This window comes from Annulohypoxylon truncatum, assembly GCF_022578515.1.
Source record: "Annulohypoxylon truncatum strain CBS 140777 unplaced genomic scaffold F4807scaffold_22, whole genome shotgun sequence".
In the NCBI taxonomy this organism is placed as follows: Eukaryota; Fungi; Ascomycota; class Sordariomycetes; order Xylariales; family Hypoxylaceae; genus Annulohypoxylon; species Annulohypoxylon truncatum.
In genome coordinates, this window is record NW_025953808.1 from 349,594 (window position 1) to 371,076 (window position 21,483).

At 48.5% G+C, this 21,483-nt stretch overlaps 11 protein-coding genes across 11 annotated transcripts; 6 read left to right on the top strand and 5 right to left on the bottom strand.

Annotated features, from left to right (window-relative positions):
• Window positions 1–847: 847 nt before the first annotated feature.
• F4807DRAFT_468680 (uncharacterized protein) lies at window positions 848–1,823 on the bottom strand (the record flags this gene model as incomplete). The annotated part of the gene is made up of 1 exon (XM_048002622.1): window positions 848–1,823. Exon 1 carries the CDS (start codon window positions 1,598–1,600, stop codon window positions 848–850), a length of 753 nt encoding a protein of 250 aa, XP_047852937.1. The 5' UTR covers window positions 1,601–1,823.
• Window positions 1,824–2,800: 977 nt separating this feature from the next.
• Window positions 2,801–3,934, top strand: F4807DRAFT_452345 (Aldo/keto reductase; the record flags this gene model as incomplete). The annotated part of the gene is made up of 3 exons (XM_048000322.1): window positions 2,801–2,842; window positions 2,894–2,954; window positions 3,045–3,934. The coding sequence occupies 3 exons, from the start codon at window positions 2,801–2,803 to the stop codon at window positions 3,932–3,934; spliced, it is 993 nt and encodes a 330-aa protein (XP_047852938.1).
• A 62-nt stretch (window positions 3,935–3,996) lies between these two features.
• F4807DRAFT_151764 (GINS complex protein-domain-containing protein) lies at window positions 3,997–5,264 on the top strand. Its single transcript, XM_047993216.1, has 3 exons — window positions 3,997–4,023; window positions 4,141–4,417; window positions 4,505–5,264. The coding sequence occupies exons 2-3, from the start codon at window positions 4,304–4,306 to the stop codon at window positions 5,156–5,158; spliced, it is 768 nt and encodes a 255-aa protein (XP_047852939.1). The 5' UTR covers window positions 3,997–4,023; window positions 4,141–4,303; the 3' UTR covers window positions 5,159–5,264.
• F4807DRAFT_151765 (uncharacterized protein) lies at window positions 5,265–6,323 on the bottom strand. Its single transcript, XM_047993217.1, has one exon. The coding sequence runs from the start codon at window positions 5,938–5,940 to the stop codon at window positions 5,371–5,373; it is 570 nt and encodes a 189-aa protein (XP_047852940.1). The 5' UTR covers window positions 5,941–6,323; the 3' UTR covers window positions 5,265–5,370.
• On the bottom strand, window positions 6,297–8,019 carry F4807DRAFT_151631 (uncharacterized protein). Its single transcript, XM_047993214.1, has 3 exons — window positions 7,584–8,019; window positions 6,821–7,512; window positions 6,297–6,689 (listed from the first exon to the last, which is right to left on the bottom strand). Exons 2-3 carry the CDS (start codon window positions 7,337–7,339, stop codon window positions 6,654–6,656), a joined length of 555 nt encoding a protein of 184 aa, XP_047852941.1. The 5' UTR covers window positions 7,340–7,512; window positions 7,584–8,019; the 3' UTR covers window positions 6,297–6,653.
• Window positions 8,020–8,482: 463 nt separating this feature from the next.
• Window positions 8,483–10,356, top strand: F4807DRAFT_151557 (DHH phosphoesterase). Its single transcript, XM_047993213.1, has 2 exons — window positions 8,483–9,006; window positions 9,063–10,356. Exons 1-2 carry the CDS (start codon window positions 8,630–8,632, stop codon window positions 10,219–10,221), a joined length of 1,536 nt encoding a protein of 511 aa, XP_047852942.1. The 5' UTR covers window positions 8,483–8,629; the 3' UTR covers window positions 10,222–10,356.
• A 398-nt stretch (window positions 10,357–10,754) lies between these two features.
• F4807DRAFT_461751 (NAD(P)-binding protein) lies at window positions 10,755–11,518 on the bottom strand (the record flags this gene model as incomplete). Its single annotated transcript, XM_048001726.1, has 2 exons — window positions 10,755–11,161; window positions 11,425–11,518. 2 exons carry the CDS (start codon window positions 11,516–11,518, stop codon window positions 10,755–10,757), a joined length of 501 nt encoding a protein of 166 aa, XP_047852943.1.
• A 395-nt stretch (window positions 11,519–11,913) lies between these two features.
• Window positions 11,914–13,135, top strand: F4807DRAFT_151651 (uncharacterized protein). The gene has a single exon (XM_047993215.1). The coding sequence runs from the start codon at window positions 12,310–12,312 to the stop codon at window positions 12,994–12,996; it is 687 nt and encodes a 228-aa protein (XP_047852944.1). The 5' UTR covers window positions 11,914–12,309; the 3' UTR covers window positions 12,997–13,135.
• A 202-nt stretch (window positions 13,136–13,337) lies between these two features.
• On the top strand, window positions 13,338–15,026 carry F4807DRAFT_431312 (myosin regulatory light chain cdc4). The gene is made up of 3 exons (XM_047998480.1): window positions 13,338–14,210; window positions 14,360–14,593; window positions 14,664–15,026. Exons 1-3 carry the CDS (start codon window positions 14,033–14,035, stop codon window positions 14,690–14,692), a joined length of 441 nt encoding a protein of 146 aa, XP_047852945.1. The 5' UTR covers window positions 13,338–14,032; the 3' UTR covers window positions 14,693–15,026.
• A 261-nt stretch (window positions 15,027–15,287) lies between these two features.
• Window positions 15,288–18,301, top strand: F4807DRAFT_431315 (Metalloprotease). The gene is made up of 3 exons (XM_047998481.1): window positions 15,288–16,565; window positions 16,626–17,731; window positions 17,793–18,301. Exons 1-3 carry the CDS (start codon window positions 15,834–15,836, stop codon window positions 18,082–18,084), a joined length of 2,130 nt encoding a protein of 709 aa, XP_047852946.1. The 5' UTR covers window positions 15,288–15,833; the 3' UTR covers window positions 18,085–18,301.
• Window positions 18,302–18,761: 460 nt separating this feature from the next.
• On the bottom strand, window positions 18,762–19,480 carry F4807DRAFT_468685 (uncharacterized protein; the record flags this gene model as incomplete). The annotated part of the gene is made up of 3 exons (XM_048002623.1): window positions 19,233–19,480; window positions 19,038–19,179; window positions 18,762–18,974 (listed from the first exon to the last, which is right to left on the bottom strand). The coding sequence occupies exons 1-3, from the start codon at window positions 19,412–19,414 to the stop codon at window positions 18,762–18,764; spliced, it is 537 nt and encodes a 178-aa protein (XP_047852947.1). The 5' UTR covers window positions 19,415–19,480.
• Between the last annotated feature and the right edge of the window lie 2,003 nt (window positions 19,481–21,483).

The following is a 21,483-nucleotide window of genomic DNA, read 5'->3' on the forward strand; positions in this document are numbered from 1 at the left end:
GGTGCAGGACCTAGCGAACAGACCTAAGTATAGCCAGCGCTCGAAAGATCGTCCAGACGCGAACCGTCACAACTGGATAATAGCCTGTCTGACGGCAACACCTCTAACCCAAGTTGGGGATTCAGGGTAAAAGCAAACGTCGTCGTAAAGCCCTCGCTCGCGTTATATATTAATAGCTAATATATGTGCCCCAAAGCCGTCAAAGAGACGTCGGCTGTTAGTATTAGGAGAACAGGTAAGCTGAGTGCGTAAGCTACCTAGGTAATCTCAACGAGTAACCTAGCAGGCCAGGCCTAGAACCCTTCACGCATCTTGGATCATCCTAGAATTGTAAGTTTTCTAGGCCCTAAATGTACTCGCAATATTAATATGTCTTCAGGAATTTGTAATTGACGAAATTCAATCTTAAGTCGCGGCGTCGCAAGCAGGTAGCTATGTAGTAGTATCTAGCGATCAGTTCTCGTTCTATGAGCTCCATCAATCTCGAATTCGTCATGGCGAACTTCATGCAGTTTTTACTAAAACGTACTGCAAATATGCCTGCATTATTTTTCAAGCAAATACCACCCTGGTTCTCAGTTAATTTCATGGAATAAAAACGTGGCCAAATGATTTACCCATCGTCTCGGCCCCTTTTCTGGGATGCGACAGTCCTGCTTGGTACATACAAACCACGGCTACGTCCTACGGTAGGTAGCAAGACGTTCCGAGGATCAACACTAGCACTTCATACCTGACATTCTTATACTTGGGTTTTATATGTGTGTATTACACTCGATAACAAATCCAAAGCGCCTTAGGTGCCTCGATAGTCTCAACCACCTGTTCATCATCGATATCCAGTCCATCAGAACAAAGCCCCTATTTCTTGAGCTATCTGCCTTATTGACCGTGGAACCTCGGCATCTTGTGCTCGCTCGGCATTTGGATGATGCTCTAGAGGTTCTGGAGTGTTGATTCTCTGGAAATGTTGTCGGAGCATGTTCCAACAGTGCATAGGTGGTTCCCCTGAGCTTCCCGTATACCAAACCATCATCCGACCGTTAGGAATCACCATCATCTCCTCCCGGCACTCCTTAACGTATACTTGGGATTGGGAGGAAACCTGGAGTATATCGTAGAATGAGCTAGTGGTAAGGTGACTATCCCAGATTGGCCTGTTTCGTGGTATGAAAGAGAATAGAGGCCCGTGCCTTAACTCGGGGACTGTCATGTAGGATCCAAGGACGTCACCTTGTTTATTGATGAAACGGGGGACGTAATGGCTAGTTCCAGGACCGAACTTGATCTGGATCACTTCATCACGTACCGGGGGATACCAGCGCATGCCATCGAAGAAGACGACCCAGAAACCCTTGGCTTTGGTTAGGTACCTTCCAGCGAGATTCCGATACTTAATGGAGTTGCCGTAGACATAATCGACTCGATACTGGTTAGTTGGACCGATCAATAGGAAGCCACGGCCCTCTGATAGTTCTATTTTTCGGGCTGTATTCTGATCCTCTGGATTTTCTGTGGTTGCTATCTCGCTCTCTCTCTCTGGCAATATAGAAAGTCTCCGCATAAGTCGGCCATCAGATTGTGTAGAGCTAGAAAACATATTGAGCTCACGGCGAGGTCGCGTATAGCGACATCTTCAACTGCGTACTAAAATTGTCGAAACTCTCCAAGAACCTTTCACCTTTATGGCCTATAATTCCGGAAGCATCTTAGATGGGCCTTATTTATAGGTAAGTTCTATGGAAAATATTGCAAGTCACGGGGACTTTCTCATTTGAAGAATCACTTTTACCTCACTCATGACATCGGCTGGAAATGGGTAGCTTGTAACGTAAATATGTCAATCTCAACTGCCAAACTATTCAGTACTCGAATCTAGGATGATTGACCTCTATTACCATCCTACATCATGCGGCACTTAATGTCCTGCCGGACATGATATCTGGGATGTTGACTTCCAGAAGTCACGTTAACGTGCTTCTTCAGCATTTAATCAGACGCCACATCACAAAAAATATCATCCAAAAACTGGACTCATTATGATTAGGTAATCGTCACCCAGGTGTAAGTCTGCATTAATCAATAGAATCAACATCTGTCGCATGTACAGCCCCCATATGTCCACCAAAAGTCATAAAAACATACCATGTATCTATATAGACACATACTTCCAGTAGTTCTTCAAGAAAAGACTCGAAGTCAAACACCGACCAATGATATTAAAGGAGATGTCCTAATTTGGTGTTGATGTATTACTCAGCGAATGCAAGGGGTTGGTTTGTTCCACTTCGTAGTCTATAAGTAACGGTGAAGCTATAATGAAATCAACTCCATTACCGATTTTGAATCCTATGGGATTACTCTTCTCCTATTGGCCCGCTTATACACCTATCGCCATACTCGGGTGACTGCTTGCAACGGTTACAGGGGTTAGTTGAGTGTTCAGCTGCAACAAAAACTTCACGGTAACCGACGAAGCCGGCCTACGCGCAGCGGCGACTGGTCCTAGATAGTAAACTCGAAGCGTTTAGGGCGCCCTCGGCCCCACTGAGGCTGTATGACTATACACAGAATTAGCTTTATGATGCAATAGACCGGCTTTTGTGCCCCTCAACCCCTCATCATGAACTCAATTATGAAACTGATCGTGGGGGAAGACTTTAAAGTGGGTTAGAATTCGTTATCATTCTTACAATAAATATCTGAAGAGTCCCAAGTCTCTGTTTTTCTCTTCAGTGAATCTTCATAGTTATACCCAGATTTGTTGTTCAAGGCTTCATAAGTTTAATCAGTTACAAAGATGGCGACCAAGACACCTACCGTGAAGTTGTCCTCGGGCTATGTAAGCAATGCTCCCACTTAACATTACTGTGGCTCAAGTTAACAGTGACAGGAAATGCCCCTTGTCGGCTTCGGTATCTGGAAGGTGCCAAACGACGTTTGTGCTGACCAAGGTAGGGTTATAGGGTTATCTATCTACATATTCAAACCTAGACTTTATATCTTGCCCCTTAGTGATAAATAGCTGACTTGTTCTTCGATAGTCTACAACGCCATCAAGCTCGGCTACAGACACATCGATGGCGCCTGGGATTACACCAACAGTGCCGAGGCAGGTCAAGGTGTAAGAAGAGCTATCGAAGAGGGTATCGTGAAGCGAGAAGACATGTTTATTACCTCAAAGCTATGGAACAACTACCACGCCCGTGAGCACGCGTTCGAGATGGCAAAGCTAGAAAACGAGGCGTGGGGTTTGGGATATTTGGACCTGTTCTTGATCCATTTCCCCATCGCGCTCGAATTCATTCCCTTCGATAAGATCCGCTACCCATGCTTCTGGAGCGATAAGGAGCAGACCAAGGTTACTCCTCTGGCAAAGGTGCCGATCTCGGAGACTTGGGGGGCCCTGGAAGACTTGGTGCAGACTAAAGAGAACCCGGACGGCTTCGTTAGAAGCATCGGAATCTCCAATTTCCACACTCAGCTGATATACGACCTCCTGTCATATGCGAAGATCCACCCTAGTGTGTTGCAAGTCGAGCATCACCCATACTTAACCCAGCCAGACCTGATCAACATGGCCCAAGAGAACAATATTGCTGTGACAGGCTACTCGACATTCGGACCGCAAAGCTTTATCGAGATGGATCATGCTACAGCTAAAGAAGTTAAGCCACTCTTCGAGACTGATGTGGTTAAGAGCATTGCCGCGAAACACGGCAAGACGCCCGGTCAGGTTCTGCTCCGATGGTGTACTCAGCGCAACATCATTGTCATTCCCAAGTCAAACAGCGTTGAGCGTCTGAAGCAGAATTTGGAGAGTTCCTCGTTTAACCTGAGCGATGATGATATCAAACAGATCTCGAGTTTGAACATCAACCTGCGCTTCAACAACCCTGCGACTCTATCAACTCCGATACGTATATTCACCTAGATGCGGCATAGGTAGGGTTAGGAATGAGATCTGTACATAGATGCCTTGAAGTCCTGAAGGGATAGACTATCTGTCTAGAACAACATGGAGTATGTGAAATGAGCATTGCTCTTTCATAAAATCATCTGCATATATATTAATATAAATTTCAATGTTAAGTTAACAATCTACGTACGACTAACAATTTTGAACTTTCAGTTGTACAGTGTACCTATCTATGCGGAAGCCACGTTTTGCACCGCCACAATACTTAATTAGCTTTAACGTTCAAGGTGCAACCGTGGGCGCGTTAGCTTTCTTTTTGTCGCGTCTCTTACCATCTTCATCTTCGAGCGCAATTCCACCAATTCTCCAATTGCGCGTCGAAGCATGGCTCTCCCGCTGCCGCCAGGCCTTGTGCCGACTGAAGTCGCTTTTCTCTGCGAAATGGAACTTGTTACCATAGTTCCGCGCCAAAGACTCGACTCAATTCCGCTGCTCAGTGTAAGAGAATCTGCCCCACTACCCCGCCATGTCACCAAGTCGCTTGATCTCGAGATCTTCGAGGATTAACACAACGGCATTATCTAGGGAAGCACCCCCGCTCTGCGACCGCCTCACCGAGCCGAGCTCCCGCTATGGCTCGCGCTTCTGCTCAAGAAACAGCGGCGCGCTAATATCCTTCCGCCGCCCTGGTTACACCCGGACTCGCTGAAGGATATCCTACACCACGAAACGAACGAAGACCCCGAGGCCTTCTCCCCGCCTCCGCCACCGTTGATGAGGTCTGACGGTAGGGGTGGCGTAAAGCCGTACGGACAATCGTCGGCCGAGCGGAAGCCGGGGGATATGGTGCTGTCGCCGCCATTTCTTCCCTCGTGTACGCAGGAGGCGCCTTCGGGCTACTTACCGTATCACTGGCTCGAGCTGTCGGAGACGCTGCTGGCGCACGCGGCGGACGATATACCGAATTCGCCCGAGGTACGCGCGTTGCTGCGGGATCTCCAGGAAGTGCGCGCAGCGAAAATGCGAGGGAGTACGGTGCACCTGGAAGGCGGCGATGGTGTCCTTAATCTACGAGGAGTTGGAGCTATGGAATTAGCGGAGAGCCGAGGGTTCGTGCTGGGTGTTGTTGAGGGAGTAAGGAAGCTGGGCGCGAGTGCTGAGGCGGGTAGGAGAGAAGAGGAAGAAGAGGAGCGCGCTAACGGGGGAGGCGAGGAGAGTGATGAAGAGATGGGCTTCTAAAAATAGGAACTCGTCCCCCGACTACGAGATACGATATGGCATTTAATGCGACACGAAACTTACGGGCATTGGCATATCATCTAATTGGCGTTCTATCACATTGGCAAGCATAGCGTTGCATTTTCGAAAGTCATTCGAAAGTCATTTGAAATTTATTATTATATATATCCCGTCTGGTTATCTTACCCCTTCATTCAAGGCTACCAAATGAATTATTCGAAATGCCAATCCGTTAGCGGGACGACTTGACCGTCTACTCCGTGTCTCCATCGGTGATGGGGTATCATCGTAGCCGCTTCGAAGTGCTGGCGTATTTCGTCTTCGTTTTCTATATCGAAATGAGAAAATCCGAAGTCCACCAAATATATACCCCGAAGCAATAGCAAAACCACCACCATAAATCCTAGTGTATCGAATGCTACGGATGGCGGCATAAACCTATGCACTTCTCTCGCGAAAGCGAGCTGAAAAGGGCGGGCCAGACGGGCCGCAAGCAACAAGACGAGGTGCCCGAGGGCGTGTCGTATAGTGAATAGATACCGGATCTGCAAGCTGAGGGAGATTACACCTACTATCGCCGCGAAGACCGTTTTGCCCGCCAACATCGCTATTGTTCCGATGAGGATGAGCCCCGGCACGTAATCCTCGTAGAACCACCACCAAAACAGACGCCAGGCTACGCGAACACATCCTACGGAGAACCCCAGGATATCCGTTACTGATATACCTTTGAGATAGAAGCCCAAGACGAAGCATAGGAAGGTAACGATGTCCACCTGCATGATGGCCGGTATACGGGTTCTTCAGGTTGATTTATGGCGTGGGATTTGATGTTCCGAGCTTTCAGGGGGACGGCAGCTGTTCGATTACGAGTCTATATACTCGACTCTCACAAAAGTTTCAAGCTGACGCCTCGCTCTGGACGAAAAGGACGGCATGCCTTGGGCGTGTGTTTGGGATTAAGTAAACCCACCAGTTGCTCGTTTGCTATTGGTGTGAATGGCATGGTTATACAACCATGTATTTGTGTCGACATTGTTTCATTGTTCTAAGTATCTGAATGTGGCTTATGCATCACTATTGTCTACTTCCCGAAGCCTTGTTATCAACGACTGTCTTTATTTCTGCGTCTGACAAGGACGTTGTTATAGTTGCTTTCTCGGTCCATTGTTATCGTGGCTTGAAGTTCCTTTGCCTTTGTAGGTGAGCCGCTTTCTCTCTTAATTCAAATGTAACATTGGTTCGAGGTACCTGTTCTTCTTACCCCTTGACCACCCTTTAGCTAGGTAACCATCTATCCATCCATAATTCTATCATGGTGAGAACTTAGGGACTTTGAGAGTTAAAGGTCGCCAAATAAGAGTATTAGCCATGTTACCACATCTATCAGCATACCAACATGGTCAGCTTCAACACAACGGTGATCCCCGTTGAGCTCTTGCTATTTACAGATATCTCTCACCACTCAACGAATCGCGACAACGACAACTCCAGATTACTCACTCGCATGCACATCGTTATAGTAATGAATCTGTGAACCAGTTAGCCTCAGTCATTCATAATTCTTGCCCATAAGAGCCCCCTTCCATCATCTTCACCAGCTCTCTCCAAACGAGCCAAGAAAAAGGGGGAAGGGGAGAAGGGCATTAATTCCATACGTACAGTCTGATCCGCGCACCCGGCCGGTGTCTCATACCCATAAGCGCCAGTATTTATAAACAGCTCCTGCCCCGCGCACACGAGCCACGCAGCCTCGTTCTGGCGCTCGACCTCGGGCGCGCTCCACGTCAGCGCATCGCCCTGGAACGCGAAAGTCCCGAAATCGTTTTCCGTGTCGCTGAACGCGGTCGCTAGTGTCCGCGGCGGCGGGTCGGTGCCGGCCGCTGGTCGAGAGACTTGTAGGTACAGAGGCGCGGACCCGGACCCCGTGTTCGCGACTAGTTGCCCGTCTTGCACGGCGTATTGGCCTGCTGTTGTGTAGCTGCCGAGCACGGCGGCGCCGGCGGTGTTGGTGGGCTGGGTTTGTAAGTATTTGTGGTAGTTCGGCGCGGCGACGGCGCGGATCCAGTACCATCCTTCTTGCAGTGTGTCGCCGGGCCCGGGGGAGGTTTGGCGGGGGATGAGGGGGTGGGTTGAGATGAGGGTTGGGAAGAGTGCGATGGCGAGGGGTTGGAGGCGCATTTTGGATGTGGCTTTCTGCTAGAGCGAGGACGAGGATTCTGTTGCAACGGAAGAATTACATACCTGTGAGTTGTCTTTATTTTAAATAATTTGTGTATTTCTCTGGATTTACTATAAAGGATGCCTCCCGGTGGATCGAATCTGCTAAGTCTGCATATAGCCGCCTTGTTATCCTATGGGAGTCAATTTGAAGACGTGATCGTAAGCGATTTAGCCTAAGCTGATTTTCGGAAACTATACCTACTATACGATCTGGAACATTTCATATGGATAGGCGTTAAGATAGCCCTGTTCTGTTAAGTAATTATTGATGATATTGGGAATTTCACCTTGGCTTGTAAGGTAGAGTAAATGAGCTCATGATAATCCTACGCACCAGCATTGAGCCTGCTAAAGCTCCTTAGGTATATAATATGGCAAGACAGTTTTCAATGCCTGCTGAACATCCCTTATGACTTTCCTTCTCCCCAAGGGACCCCTAAGGGTCGATGCGTGAGCAGATTCTTCCTTCAGTTGGCCTTACCCTTCACAGCCGGTGACCCTACCTTGGTCCACGGGACTATCTGCCTCTCCGGATGCCCCTTGCAATTTATTAACAGATGTTAGCAATTCATTTGGATTAGTTTCTAGGGCTCCGTGTTCTAGAAATCTCTAACATATATTTGGGCGATGTCTCCTTAGTGAGCTTGACTGGGTGGCATTCATGGCTAATGGTTGTAGTAGAAGCTCGCGTCGTTCCATCGCGAGAGATTTGACAACTAATGAGTAAGTACCTTCTACTTAGTAACTATTAGGTTGTTGTTGACGCAGTTCTCGTAGAATGGCTATAATTCACCCCCTTCGTTGGTGCCTATAATTCGGTTGGAAACGGACAGGGCACCTTTAGGGAGGTAATGAGATATGCCATTGGAGGTGAAAGACTTAATGACCAAAATGCTGCATTGATCGAATTTTTCCAAAACACTGTAAGCCACAGAGTCATAGGTGCTCTCCATCGGGGGGAGATATCAGTGCCGGACTAGAAACATGAAAAATACCTAGTATCTATTTCCCGAACAGCTTAGGAGCAGCCACGAGGGAGGCTTGAACTAGGTAGGTATCAAGTTTCTTCATATGTAACTTCGAGTTTACGAAATCGACGAAGACGTTGTTATTTCTAAAGAGGATTGGGGTTGAGTCAATAAGGTTAATTGGCCCTAAACCCCTTGATTGCAGCGGTCGGGATGCGCTATCGTTTACGTCATTAGCGCCGTTTATTCTTTCAAGTCTCACTAAAATCGTCGATTGCATATGCGATTCAGACATTGCCTACATCATCATCCATTGGGCTTCATGAGGGCGCATGTCAATTATACCGATTTACCAAGGGCACTTACTTGCTTTGCTCTTAGAGGAAGACCAAATGTTACCAAACGGATAATTCGCCAGTTAAACACTTGTAGCTCTAACATACGACGACCTACTAAGCTTGAAGCACGGTCAATATATCAAGTTGAGATGAAACGCAGTGCATCATCAATACCTAAAACCACCCCGAGAGCTAAGAAACCTCGGCCAGAAGTACCAGAATATCATTTGACTCCGTCAATACGAGATGAATCTGGAGAAATCGTATGGCCGGCTCCTAGAGAGCAGATCGAGCGCGCTCGAGATTTCATTCGGGAGTGGCATGTCCCACCCTAAACAATTGGGACTTACCCTCAAACTAATAGTTCATATCTAGCGTTTCCGCAAAGAAGAAGACGTTGATCGTACCTGATAAAGATGCCGATGGATTAACATCCGGTGCTATCCTACAGAAGACTCTCATCCTCCTTGGATTAGAGCCTGACTCGATATCAGCACACTTGCTTCAGAAAGGAACTAATATTCACGATGAGCGCGAGCGTGCCGCTATGGCTGCTTGTAAGCCCGATTATATATTCGTCCTTGACCAGGGGTCACGTAAATCCCCTCCCGTCATCGATGCACCGCACAAAGCTCTGGTAATCGACCATCACTGGGCACTAGATGAGGATTTCCCTGAAGGTTCACAGCATGTTACAGCATGTAACTCCCCGCCCGTAGCCACAAGCTCACTTCTCACCTATCATATATGTAATGAGTTACATGAAGAAGTTCAGAGTAGTTGCGATTGGCTATGCGCAATGGGCACCCATGGTGACCTAGGCAATACACTGAAATGGGAGCCCCCGTTTCCAGACATGAAGGCTACATTCAAGACTTACACCAAGAAAGCCGTAAACGATGCGGTTTCGCTAATAAACGCTCCTCGTCGAACCGCCACCTACGGTGTTCCAGCGGCATGGACCGCCCTAATAACTGCAAGCTCGCCCAAAGACCTGCTACAAAACAGCAGTCTCCTTGCAGCTCGAGCTGAAGTGAACGCCGAGGTGGAACGTTGCACTCACACAGCCCCCAAATTCTCAAGTGACGGGAAGATCGCTGTATTCCGCATCAACTCCGCGGCGCAAGTTCACCCGGTGATAGCGACGCGTTGGGCGGGGCACCTACAGTCGCCGAAGTTAGAAGTGATCTTGGTAGCAAACGAAGGGTATCTTCCCGGGATGGTGAATTTCTCATGCCGCATCCCTCGCAGCGCGCGGGCGAGGGAGCGGCCGGTCAACATTATCGAGACGTTGAAGGATATCGCGGCGAGGGCGCCGAACCCGACTCTGCGGGACAGGCTCGGCGAGTCGTTCGCTAGGGGCCATAAGGAAGCTAGCGGAGGAATTGTGCCAAAGGTAGAGTTTGAGGAATTCTTGGATATCCTGGAGATTGGTAAGAAGCCTGAAATAAGTGGTAGCCCGAAGAAGGCCAAGGCGGCGCCTTTGAAGCAGGCGAACACCTTGACGAATTATTTTAGCAAACAAGCATCTTAGATGTTATGACACATTATCTTTTGGCATATATAAATAAGATGATTAATAAAATGAATCAACTCCGAGAGAAGATTGTGAGGAGAGTGAGAATAGGTTCATGAATGTTGAACATGAAATCGCACATAGGATCAGCACGTAATAACTCAAAACAAGAAGTTCGATATATGATGTCGCAAACAATGCATTCGAAATATATCGTTTAGCCCGGAAAGTAAGATAAGGTAAAGAGTATCTCCCAAAGACCCCGGATATCGCATCTGCCGCCGTCGCATCCCCCCTCGCCCAAGCGCGTATCATCGTTCGTCACATCAGTCGGCACACTTCTCCCACAAGCTCTCCCACGCCACGCCTCTTCCTAAAGGTTTAAGCCTATGTTCTTTCTTTTTCTTGTTCTGTTTCATAAACGACTGTGTATAACGTATAACCCCCCCTCGCTGCGCTCTCAGCCGAGTAGCAAGGGGGCGGTGTGGGTTAAGGAGCTGTGGGGGTTGGTGATGTCGAGGCGCGGGTTTTGGCTTTTGGCTAGTGTACACTCACAGTTTTCCCGCCGCCCGCAGGCCCCTCTCGCCGTCGACGAGCACGCACCAGCCGCCGTGCCCGCTGCCACCGTCGCCGGCTACGACCGCGCCCTGGTAGCCGGGGGTCTCCTCGGCGCTCTCAGCGGTTTTCTCAGAGTCCGTGCCTCGCGCGAACGCCAGCACGGCCTCGTCCCACGTCCCCGGCTGCAGCCACACGGCCGGGATGCCGAGCTTCTTGGCCTCCTTGAGCACGTTCAGCGTCACGGGCGCCGGCGTGATGACCGATAGCGACGTGTGTTCCGGGTCCGGCAGGTCGGCGAGCGACTTGATGGTCGGGTGCACGCCGAAGGGCGTCTCGATCGAGGTGCTGGCTGGGTTGATGGGGGTTACGGGGAGGGAGTGCGCGTGGTACCAGGTGAAGACTTGAGATAGGGGTGGGGGTGTTAGTTAACTGGGCCTATTGTGTGCTTTATATATAGGAATGAAGATTGAAAAAGTGCTGTTAGGCGAGCGAGGCGAAGTGAGGTGAGGTGAGAATGATGTCGTATCCGATGTGCATGAACCGCCCGCTTGGGTTGCGCAAAGGTTGGCCCCGCTTGCAGCTGAGATTAAGGGACCATCGAGGAGTGAGGTGATAGGCGACGGATGAGGAGAGGGGCGAATAGTAGGGGACCTAGGTCCTTACCCTTATGGCCGAATTTGGCGGGGTTCGTGCTCGCGCCGACCACGGCAAATTGGGGGGAGTTGAAGAAGGCTTTCACGGTAGCTTCGGTAGACATCTTGAGGGATATATTCCAAGTTGGCAAGTGATTAAGAATAATAAAAATAGTGGTCTGATGTGGTGTGTTTGGTAGAAGGTTTAGATCGAAAGTGAGAGGTGCGTTTGGGTTGCTGCTGTTAAATGGGAGCGAATTACTCGGTCTGGCTGAGTAAGAATGTTTGGTTGAGGACCGTTGAGACGGATGATGAAAGAGGGTTTCCAGTCCTAAACAGATTAGAGGTCGAGGAGGTTGAGCCCCAAGACTTACATATGTATGTATACCATACTATTGTGATACTATATTTCGGAATCATCTTGGCCGATGTCACAATAGATGCAACTAGATAAAACCCATCCCATGATTCGTTCAAGGAGGATCGCGGCTGAGTAAACTTAATCTCATCTTTGCTTTTACCCCTGGCTGCTCTAGTCTGCTGCCGTAGTCTATATCGAGAAAGTGCATAATACATACCAACAAATCTGCCTCCTGCTATCAGGACCAGTTGACCCAGAGCTCAACCTATTCCCGTTAGTTGAGCTCACACAAGATGACGACATTTGCGTCAGTTGTTACCTTCCCTTTTAGAGGCGTGTCGTTGACAGAAAAACAGCCGACCAACATTTTCAGCCAAGGCGTACGCGGCTTTTCGGCCGGCTTACCCCCCATCGCTGTTCCGTACCGTCTTAAGCTACCACCAGTTGCCCGCATCTAGCGGCACCTTGCTGGATCTCGGCTGTGGCCATGGCCTCATCGCACGTTCTCTCAGACCGCATTTCAAATCAGTGCTTGCCATCGATCCGTCGGCAGGGATGATAGCGCAAGCCCAGCAAACAACGACCGATCCCGAGATTACCTTTCGCCAAGGTAGCGCCGAGGACTTGAGCTTCTTGCCCGACGGATCTGTGGACATGACCGTCGCGGGCCAAGCTGCGCATTGGTTCGACTACGGCAAAGTCTGGCCTAACCTCGCGCGGGTAGTCCGTCCCGGAGGCACCGTGGCTTTCTGGGGTTACAAGGATAACGTGCTGCTCGGCGCCGAACACGTCACCGAGATCATGGAGGAGTTTATTTACGGGTTCGAGGAAGTATCGCCGGGGTGGACGGGAATGGGTCCGTATTGGGAACAGCCGGGCCGGAACATCCTAAGGAATCTTCTACGTAGCGTGCGGCCTCCGGAATCAGATTGGGCGGACGTGAAGAGACTAGAGCACGAGCCCGGAAAGGAGGGGACGGAGGAGACGTGCTGGCTAAGAAAGAATATGAAGCTGGGTGAAGTTGACAGCTATCTGAGAACATTCAGCTGTTTCAGCGCGTGGAAAGATGCGCATCCTGACGTTAAGAACAGGGCGAATGGTGGAGATGGCGACATATTCGATCTCATGTGGGATCGGATCATCGATGCCGTGCCTGAATGGAAGGCAATGGGGGATCGATGGCGAGAAGCTGAGGCTGTAAGTGATTGGGGCACTTATATCATAATGGCTAGACGGCGGTGAGACAAATCATAAGCGTTCCCTTTTATGTTGTTTCTTCGAGACCAATGCCAATAGAAGTACATGGAATTTATGCATCTGTAAATACCTACCATCATTGATGTACATAATACATTGACGTAAATAATAAATTTAATACTCTACGCTACTTCTTTAGATGGGATGTTGAATGTAAATAAGGTATTCAGTTTCTATGGTAAGGGTCGCCTGGTAAGGATTTTAGACTTTGGTACCTAAGATTCTAAAGTTAGAGATCTGGAGATTTATCGACGGCATGTGAATCTGTTTACGTGTATTGGCTGATGTTTTAGCGGTGTGTGACGAGAAACTGCCCCGCTCTCCCGCCTGCCCTCAATTGACCAAATAGAACAAGTGCACGATTGCGGTTGCCCCGTCAATACCAAAGCCTAATCGATCCACAGTAGGCGCAAGGAACTACGCTAGCTAGGGGGCAAATCAATTTCACCGTTTCAGTTCCAATATCAATTTTCTTATTGCTTTAACCAACGTTCTCTCTCACTCCTCCGGCAAATATCATCACAAACCTCTTCACTGCTTACTTGACGCTTTTAACCCAACTTACGCCAGTTTTTCGCAATCAAACAGTTCAAAATGGTGAGTTATTCTCTTGTCTCCTTCTTTTCTTTGTTCCTGTTGGAAGTAAACAGAAGGAATATTTTTGCCCGGTGCCCCTCGTAACCCCTAAATCCTAGTTTAGCGTGGGTGTTACGCGATCGGGAACAGCCAGTCAGCAATCCTTTCGCACTGAGTAATTGCAGCCGTGGCCGTATTTGCACTGGCAACGGGCGGCGACGGCGCCCCTTAGGGGGTTTTGTCGGCAAACTCTTTGTCAGCTTTCCCGAATCGTCCCAGTCTCCCGGAAAACAAAGCGAAAACAAATAAAAATCCAACAAGAGCGAACCAACAATCCACAAACTGCGCATTCAATCGCTCCCGTTACTTTCCTGCCTAGCCTATCAATTGCTCTGTCTTTTCATACATTCACTCCGTACAAACAGAACTGCGATAAACCGTCAAAATGGCCACTAACGATGCTCCTCAGGCTTCGACTAACTACAAGGAGGCCTTCTCATTATTCGACAAGCGAGGCAACGGCCGCGTTTCTCTCGACAGCCTTGGTGATCTCTTGCGCGCCTGTGGCCAGAACCCTACTCTAGCCGAAATCAGAGACTTGGAGCGAAATGTCGGTGGCGATTGTGAGTAGCCCCCCTTTTGTTTACCAAATAGACTGCAATGTCAACATTTATCCAACTGCGCCATCTGCGACTGCCCCTCGCGCAAACAACTGCTGCAAATGCTCTACGAAGTCAAATGGCGATTTTCTAATACGTATGTATGATTCTAGTCGACTTTGAGACTTTCTCGAAAATCCTAAACCGGCCGGGTGGTTTCCGCGACCCCGGCGAGCCTGACGAGTACTGCCGTGGTTTCCAAGTCTTCGATAAGGACATGACGGGATTTATTGGCGTCGGACAACTCAAGTACATTCTGACGAATCTGGGCGAGAAGATGACGGACGAAGAGGTGGATGAACTCCTGAAGGCAGTCGACACTAGTTCGGGTCAAGTCAACTACACCGGTAAGCACATGCTTCACACAAATCAGTCCCGTCTCGAGAAGGAGTCAAGGCAACGACTAATGGTAAATAGATCTTGTCCGAACCATCTTGGCCAATTAAACGATTCGCTCTAGTACATTGATGGGAGCCGGAGTTTGGAGGCGTGAGAATCGCTACGTACACCCGCAATACTTGTGTGAAGAGAGCATCAACACATCACATTGCATGACACCATGAATGGGAGTGACAGGGCGTTAGTTAATTGACGGGATTATATGGAATTGGAATGGACCTATTTGGTCTCTTATGACTGTGAGGCTTGGAATTGTAGCCATAGGCCGTCGGTCATAGGTACTGGAATATACATGGTCAAACTCGCAATGGGTGTTGAGGACTCCCTGTTTTGCTTATCCCTATTCTGAAATATCTGTCTCTTCAAGCATTACAATTTCTTCGGTAGGTACCTAGGTACCTTATAGTGTTTACGTGCACGTAAGGTACAGCACCCTACCACCTTGGAGTCGGTGGATCTTTGTTTAACGTGGTAGTACCTGCGCAGTACGACTAAGGACTTGAGATCAAGTACCTTGTCATCACTAATACTCGTAAAAAATACTTCCGAGTACTGGAACTTCGAGTACCTGCCCCTCTACAGTCCCCCGCAGTCTAGAAGAGGTTAGAGAGAGCTGTAGGTGTCCCGGCTCCGTCACGATTGACATTCACGAAGCTCCATCTAACTTCTCGACATATTCAATCAGGCTGTTCGAATCGTTACCTTACATTGTCAACGTACCGTTAATGTACTTGAGGTGGATAGCCACAGAAGTCACCTGCATCAGACAAACCTAATCAGCTTCAAGAATCCAACTCCGAAACACGCACCTGCATTAGTTGTAGAAGTGCGTTAGAAGGGCTTGCCTAACGTGTCTAATACAATCAACCCCGCCGTTGCCAGTTGCTCACCATTTGCGTCCTTGCAGCTTCCATTGGACACACCAAGGACCCAGTTGCCCTCGTGATACTGGCGAATTCAAAGATTTCCTCTACAAAAACACATTCACGACCCCTCTCCCTCGTCTTGACAACTTCTCTTCTTATACTTCTGCTCGCCATTGCCCTCAATCTGGCTGCCCCACGAGCTCTCTCTCGTCTTACTTTATATCTGAACCAGATACGTCCAAAATCGTCTTCCCCAACAGCTCTTCTCTCCTTCAACCGCTCACCCACTACTACACACCTTCGATCCATCGTATCCGCCAACATGGCTCCCGACAAGTATAAGAATCCTCCGCAGGCACCACCAACCTTCACTGGCACAAAGGAGTCTATTGTCAACGATGCTAAAACTATTTGCGACTCTACACGATCTCTGCTAGACAATCTCGTTGCGAAGGTGCCTTCTGACAAGGCCAGTTTTGCCTCTGTCCTAGCGCCGATAGCGGAAGACGAAGACCAGTCTCAGCTGAGTACTCGAATTCTTGGCTTCTACCAATACGTTTCAGCCAACGAAGATTTGCGGAATGCTTCCACCGAGGCGGAGAAGATCATGGATGAGTTCTCGATCGAGTGCAACATGCGCGAGGATGTTTTCAAACTCGTCGACGCCGCTTTTCAGGCCCAGAAGACCAAGGAGCCCGACCTAGACCCGGAAGGGCTGCGGCTACTCGAGAAAGAGCGTAAGGGTTACATCAGGAACGGACTAGGGCTTCCTCAAGGTCCTAAGCGAGACAGGTTCAAGGAAATCAAGATGCGGTTAAGTCAAATTGCGATTCAATTTCAGAAGAACCTCAATGAAGAAAATGGAGGCCTGTGGTTCACGAAGGAAGAATTAGATGGAGTGCCGGAAGATGTGATCGATGGCCTAGAGAAAGGTACTGGAGAGAACGAGGGGAAGGTCAAACTCAGCTTCAAGTACCCCGATCTATTCCCGACGCTCAAATTCGCCAAGAACCCTGAGACTCGAAAGAAGGTTTTTATTGCTAACGAAAATAAGGTATGTCACGGTCTTCCATCTCCTCATGCTGAACCAGGTTTAACTGACGAGACTCAACAGACCAACCAGAATGGCCCCCTTTTCAAAGAGGCCATCCTGCTACGTGACGAAGGTGCTAGACTTCTGGGGTACCCTAACCACGCCGCTTTCCGTATAGAAGATAAGATGGCTAAGGATCCGGCCGTGGTTAACTCCTTTCTAGCAGATTTGCGAACGCGTCTCACACCAGGTGGTGATAAAGAGATAAGTCATCTACTGGAACTCAAGAAAAAAGATGAGGAGTCAAGAGGATTGAAGCCAGACGGTAACTACTACCTCTGGGATCACCGGTTCTATGACCGAATGATGGTGGAGCAAGAATACAACATTGACGAGGTCAAGATTGCCGAATATTTCCCACTCCAAAGCACTGTCCAAGGGATGCTGCATATCTTCGAAGAATTGTTCGGCTTAGTATTCGTGGAACTAGACGCCAGTGAGCGGAAGCGGTTATCGCCGACTGGTAAAGCTGAAGATATTGCATGGCACGAAGATGTGATCGTCTTTTCTGTCTGGGATGACTGCTCTGAAGGTGATGGCTTTGTTGGCTATCTCTATCTTGATTTGCACCCACGGCAAGGTAAGTATGGCCATGCCGCTAACTTCAACCTACAGCCGGGCTTCCTGAAGAAGGATGGCACACGCAGGTATCCTGCCACCGCCTTAGTGTGCAACTTCTCTAAACCGACCGAAAAGAAGCCCTCTTTACTCAAGCACGACGAGGTGGTTACGCTGTTCCATGAGCTCGGACATGGCATTCATGATTTGACTGGCCGAACTAAGTACAGCAGATTCCACGGCACATCGACAGTTAGGGACTTTGTCGAAGCCCCAAGTCAGATGCTTGAGAATTGGTGCTGGACGCCTAGTCAGCTAAAAGCCCTCTCAAACCACTACCAAACTGGCGAGAAGATTCCCGACGAATTGATCGAGAAACAGATTTCAACTAAGCACGTTAACGATGCGCTATTCAACCTTAGGCAATTGCACTTCGGTATCTTTGATATGACGGTACATTCACCTGCTACCCATGAGGAGCTTGAGAAGCTAGATGCTGGTGCGCTCTATAACGATCTCCGGACTCAGATTGCTGGCCTCAAGGGCCCCGAAGCTCTAGGAGAGCCAAGGTGCGTTTTAATTTGATGGATAAAATACCTAGTTTTGTGTGACACTAACTGAATTGAACAGTACCTGGGGCAACGGCCAGGCAACCTTCGGCCATCTCATTGGAGGTTATGATGCTGGTTACTATGGCTACCTTTCTTCAGAAGTCTACAGCACGGACATGTTCTATTCGGTCTTTAAGAACGACCCAATGAATGGAAAGGAAGGCCGTAGATACCGTCACACCGTTCTTGAACGCGGCGGCAGTCAAGACGAGATGATTACGCTCGAGCAATTCTTGGGCAGGAAGCCTAGCAGCGACGCATTTTACAAGGAGCTCGGCCTTACTGCTATTGCTCTCACTTCTGCCGCATAAAACGTGGGCGAAAGCCCCCATGAAGATTAAGACCATTAGCCGTGCGACTTGTGGTAATCGGAAGCTATCCGATGAGTCTCGCACGCGGATATTCCGTGGCTATCTGTATAAGTGGCTCTCATTTCCTTGGTCAAATGTTCCAAGGTTGGAGACAATTCATATATAGCGGAGTCAGATACGTTGTCTACAGAAAATAAAGACTTAATCTTGGCCAGTAGTTTCTCAAAGATGATTTGTGAGCGAAAACAACGATTAAATGATAAAAACTAAAGTTAGATGATCCAACACCAATGAATGCTATGACAAGGCCTTGTTATGTTAGATAATAAGTGAATTCCTAAGCAAGTTATCCCCTTTGCCCATTCTTTTGATCAATTCTTCAAAAGTGCTGGTCAACTTTAGCTGAGGTAGTTCTCGTGATAGGACGGCCTACATCTTTACCTAGGTTTCTGAGCTTAGCCCCTGAAAAGCAATTCATCCCTAAGCAAATTTATGGCAGTCGTCGCGCTAGTCACATGAATAAACAGACAGCAGAAAGCATTACGGATAACAGAGATTGTATTAGACTACCATATCCAAAATGAACGTGTCCAAGTCCTACCCTAAACAACCCTCCCCTCCCCCTTTTTCTCCCTTCCACATCCGCTATCTACATACCGGTATCCAAGTAAGGTAGCTTAGTTGGTGCGGCCGAGGAGGCGATTGGCGATGTCGGAGACGTAGGAAGCGGTGGCGCCCATGCCGTCGGACAAGTTGTTCGGGTTGACGGAGCCGGAGTTGTACTCGCGCAGCGCCTTGTAGATGCAGTCGGCGGTGTCGGCGTCGCCGAAGTCCTTCAGGTTCTGCTTGAAGTGGTTGGTTCCCGCGGTGACCATGGAGGTGATTTGGTCCTGGGAATTGTGTTAATAGGAGACGAGTTTAGACGAAGTTAAGTCTGCGTTATGACGACTCACCTGAGAGAGACCGTGCTGGCCGGGGAATCCAGGGCTGCCGTCGCATTGCATGAGGCCGGCGGTGGAGTGGCCGTCGTTGTTGTAGGTGGTCTGGACGCCGACGTTTCCGGTTGATTCCTGCATGATGATGCAGAAGATGACACTGGTCTTAGGTTAGCCGGGCGTCTGTTGTTTGGTGTGAGTTGGAAGGCTTACCGCTCCTCAACACCGATCTTGGCACACTCCAGGACTGCGTTCCAGATACGGCCAATGTCCTCACCAGTGTCGCCAGTGGCAGCCATGGCGGCTTTGTTGGCGTTGAAGATGTCCTCGAAGGACTTCCACTGGTCCATAGGAGGGAAGGAAGAGGAGGGGCCGGAGTAGCTGACGAAACCCATCTTGACTGATTTTAGAGATGTTATATGAATATTTGAAGAATAGTATTGTTGAAGCTTGTTGTAGTGTTTATATCGAATGCTATGGTGATTCTCTTCGGTTCTCGAGGTCCTGAAGCTGGCTTCTTATACATGTTCTTTGAGGCCTCTTTTCCTCGGTCATCGCACTCTACCGTCATCATCAACAGCCCTCTGAAGCAGTCGTCCGACTACCATGGTGAGAGCTAAGGTCAATGCTACAGTGATATGAAGCTGTGTGACTGCATCTCGTGGTCAATACTTCTAGATCGGCCTCGCCACTCATCGTATATCCTCTCGCTTGTCTTTCTCTTCTCGGCCTCGAAGCAATATAACCGGCTAGGAAGTGCCGTCATCGCAAGCTGTGCCTCGATGGGGGAAAAATTCTGGCATAGTAGCTGACTGTTCACATCATAAGCCAGGGCGGCGCGCTCTTAGGATCCGCCCGCAGTATTGCTGACCCGCTCGGCTCTAAGGCCATATGATCTATCATTCTCAGCTTCTACCGTCAAGGTCCTGGATACTTGGGGTGTAGCTTACTGGCGAACGGCAAAATCTCACAAGTCTAGGTACCTAGGTAATCAAGACCTCCAGCTTCATGATTAGGTTACCCATGAGGCTCATCTTTTCGCCTACTTTTAACACTTGCCTGATCCTTTTGTGTGATTACCCCAGAGCTACCTAGGTATCTTACGTGAGCCTCAATTATCTACCTAACTAGGTACACGTATTGGCTTTTATATTTGGGTTGTTACTAGTGCAACGACATGGTGTTAATGGGTTTCCTTATTAGAGAAACGACCTGTGAAGATTATTGGGATCATATACGCGTTATACCACTTAACGGGATTTATGCATAAAGTAATATACGTAATCTTTGTAGAAAAATTGTGTACATGGTTCCACGGCGAGTAGACCTCGGGTGAGGTCAGCCTTGTGAGATACCGTATAGCCCTACGGCAATGTAACCGAATCTTCTGGGTTCATGTCAGGGGTTGGAAATAGCCCGGCAGTGAGCTTCTCAGATAATATGTCACACTTAGTCAGCTGCTCACCCATTAAAGAACCCGTAAGCAGCGGCTCTAAGCCCTATGTATGCATGCCGTGAAGATTGACTTAAACCTATTATAGTATTTTGTACATGAGGGAATCCCCGGATTGCCGAGGTTTGTACCTGCGTGCCGGTAATACAAGGGCAGAATATTGAGTCACCGTCCTTACCACATAATATGTGTATACTGCGTGCCGTTTACTAGGGGCCAAACCACTTACGACAGAACCAATCGCCACCAACGATCTCACCCTCCTAACTGCTGACGGACATGGATGATTACACAGCACCTCTGTCTCCTGGAACGCTTACAGAACGCGTTCATACTCCTATGATCACTGCTTTTGAGAATTCTTACCAAACATATGTAGTTCAATATGTCGGTAGTGAATAGGCTACTCAATATGTATCTGACCTCCAACTTACTAATGTCCTCATCCTTTAAGGGGGAGACTGTGAGATTTGCAGTATTAAGTGTACCTGATATTAAAGAATAAAATCGTCAGCAAAAGAAACTGCGTAGACCGTGGGTTGTTATGGATGCTATATCTTTATTTGCAAGGTTCGGGAGCGAAGGTCAACCCTGATCATTCGGACATGTGTTAGGTTATCCTTATTAGGCACACAAGAGCAAATTTTAGAAGACAAATTGAAGCGGATTTTCAACATATAATTCAGGGTCACTAGGCGTTGCTGAACATTCTTTTCGTTCCAGGTTGTACGTCATGATGTCGTACTTTGTTAAATCTTTACCGTACGTTTATGCAGGGCAAATCGACAATCTCACTCCGTTGCTGACACAGTAGTATTGCAGACAATAGTTTCCTGTAAGCCCCGCCATTGTAAGAGACGGCAAAGCTGTCACGACGTAGGCACCTAGGTAACCTTGGAAGTGAATGGCTAGGTGAAGTTTGCCATTGATTCCTTATAATTTCTCCTAGGTCTTGTGCGTTCCTCGACGATAGTATTCGTGCTCATTGGTGTACTTAGTTTGTATAAGAAT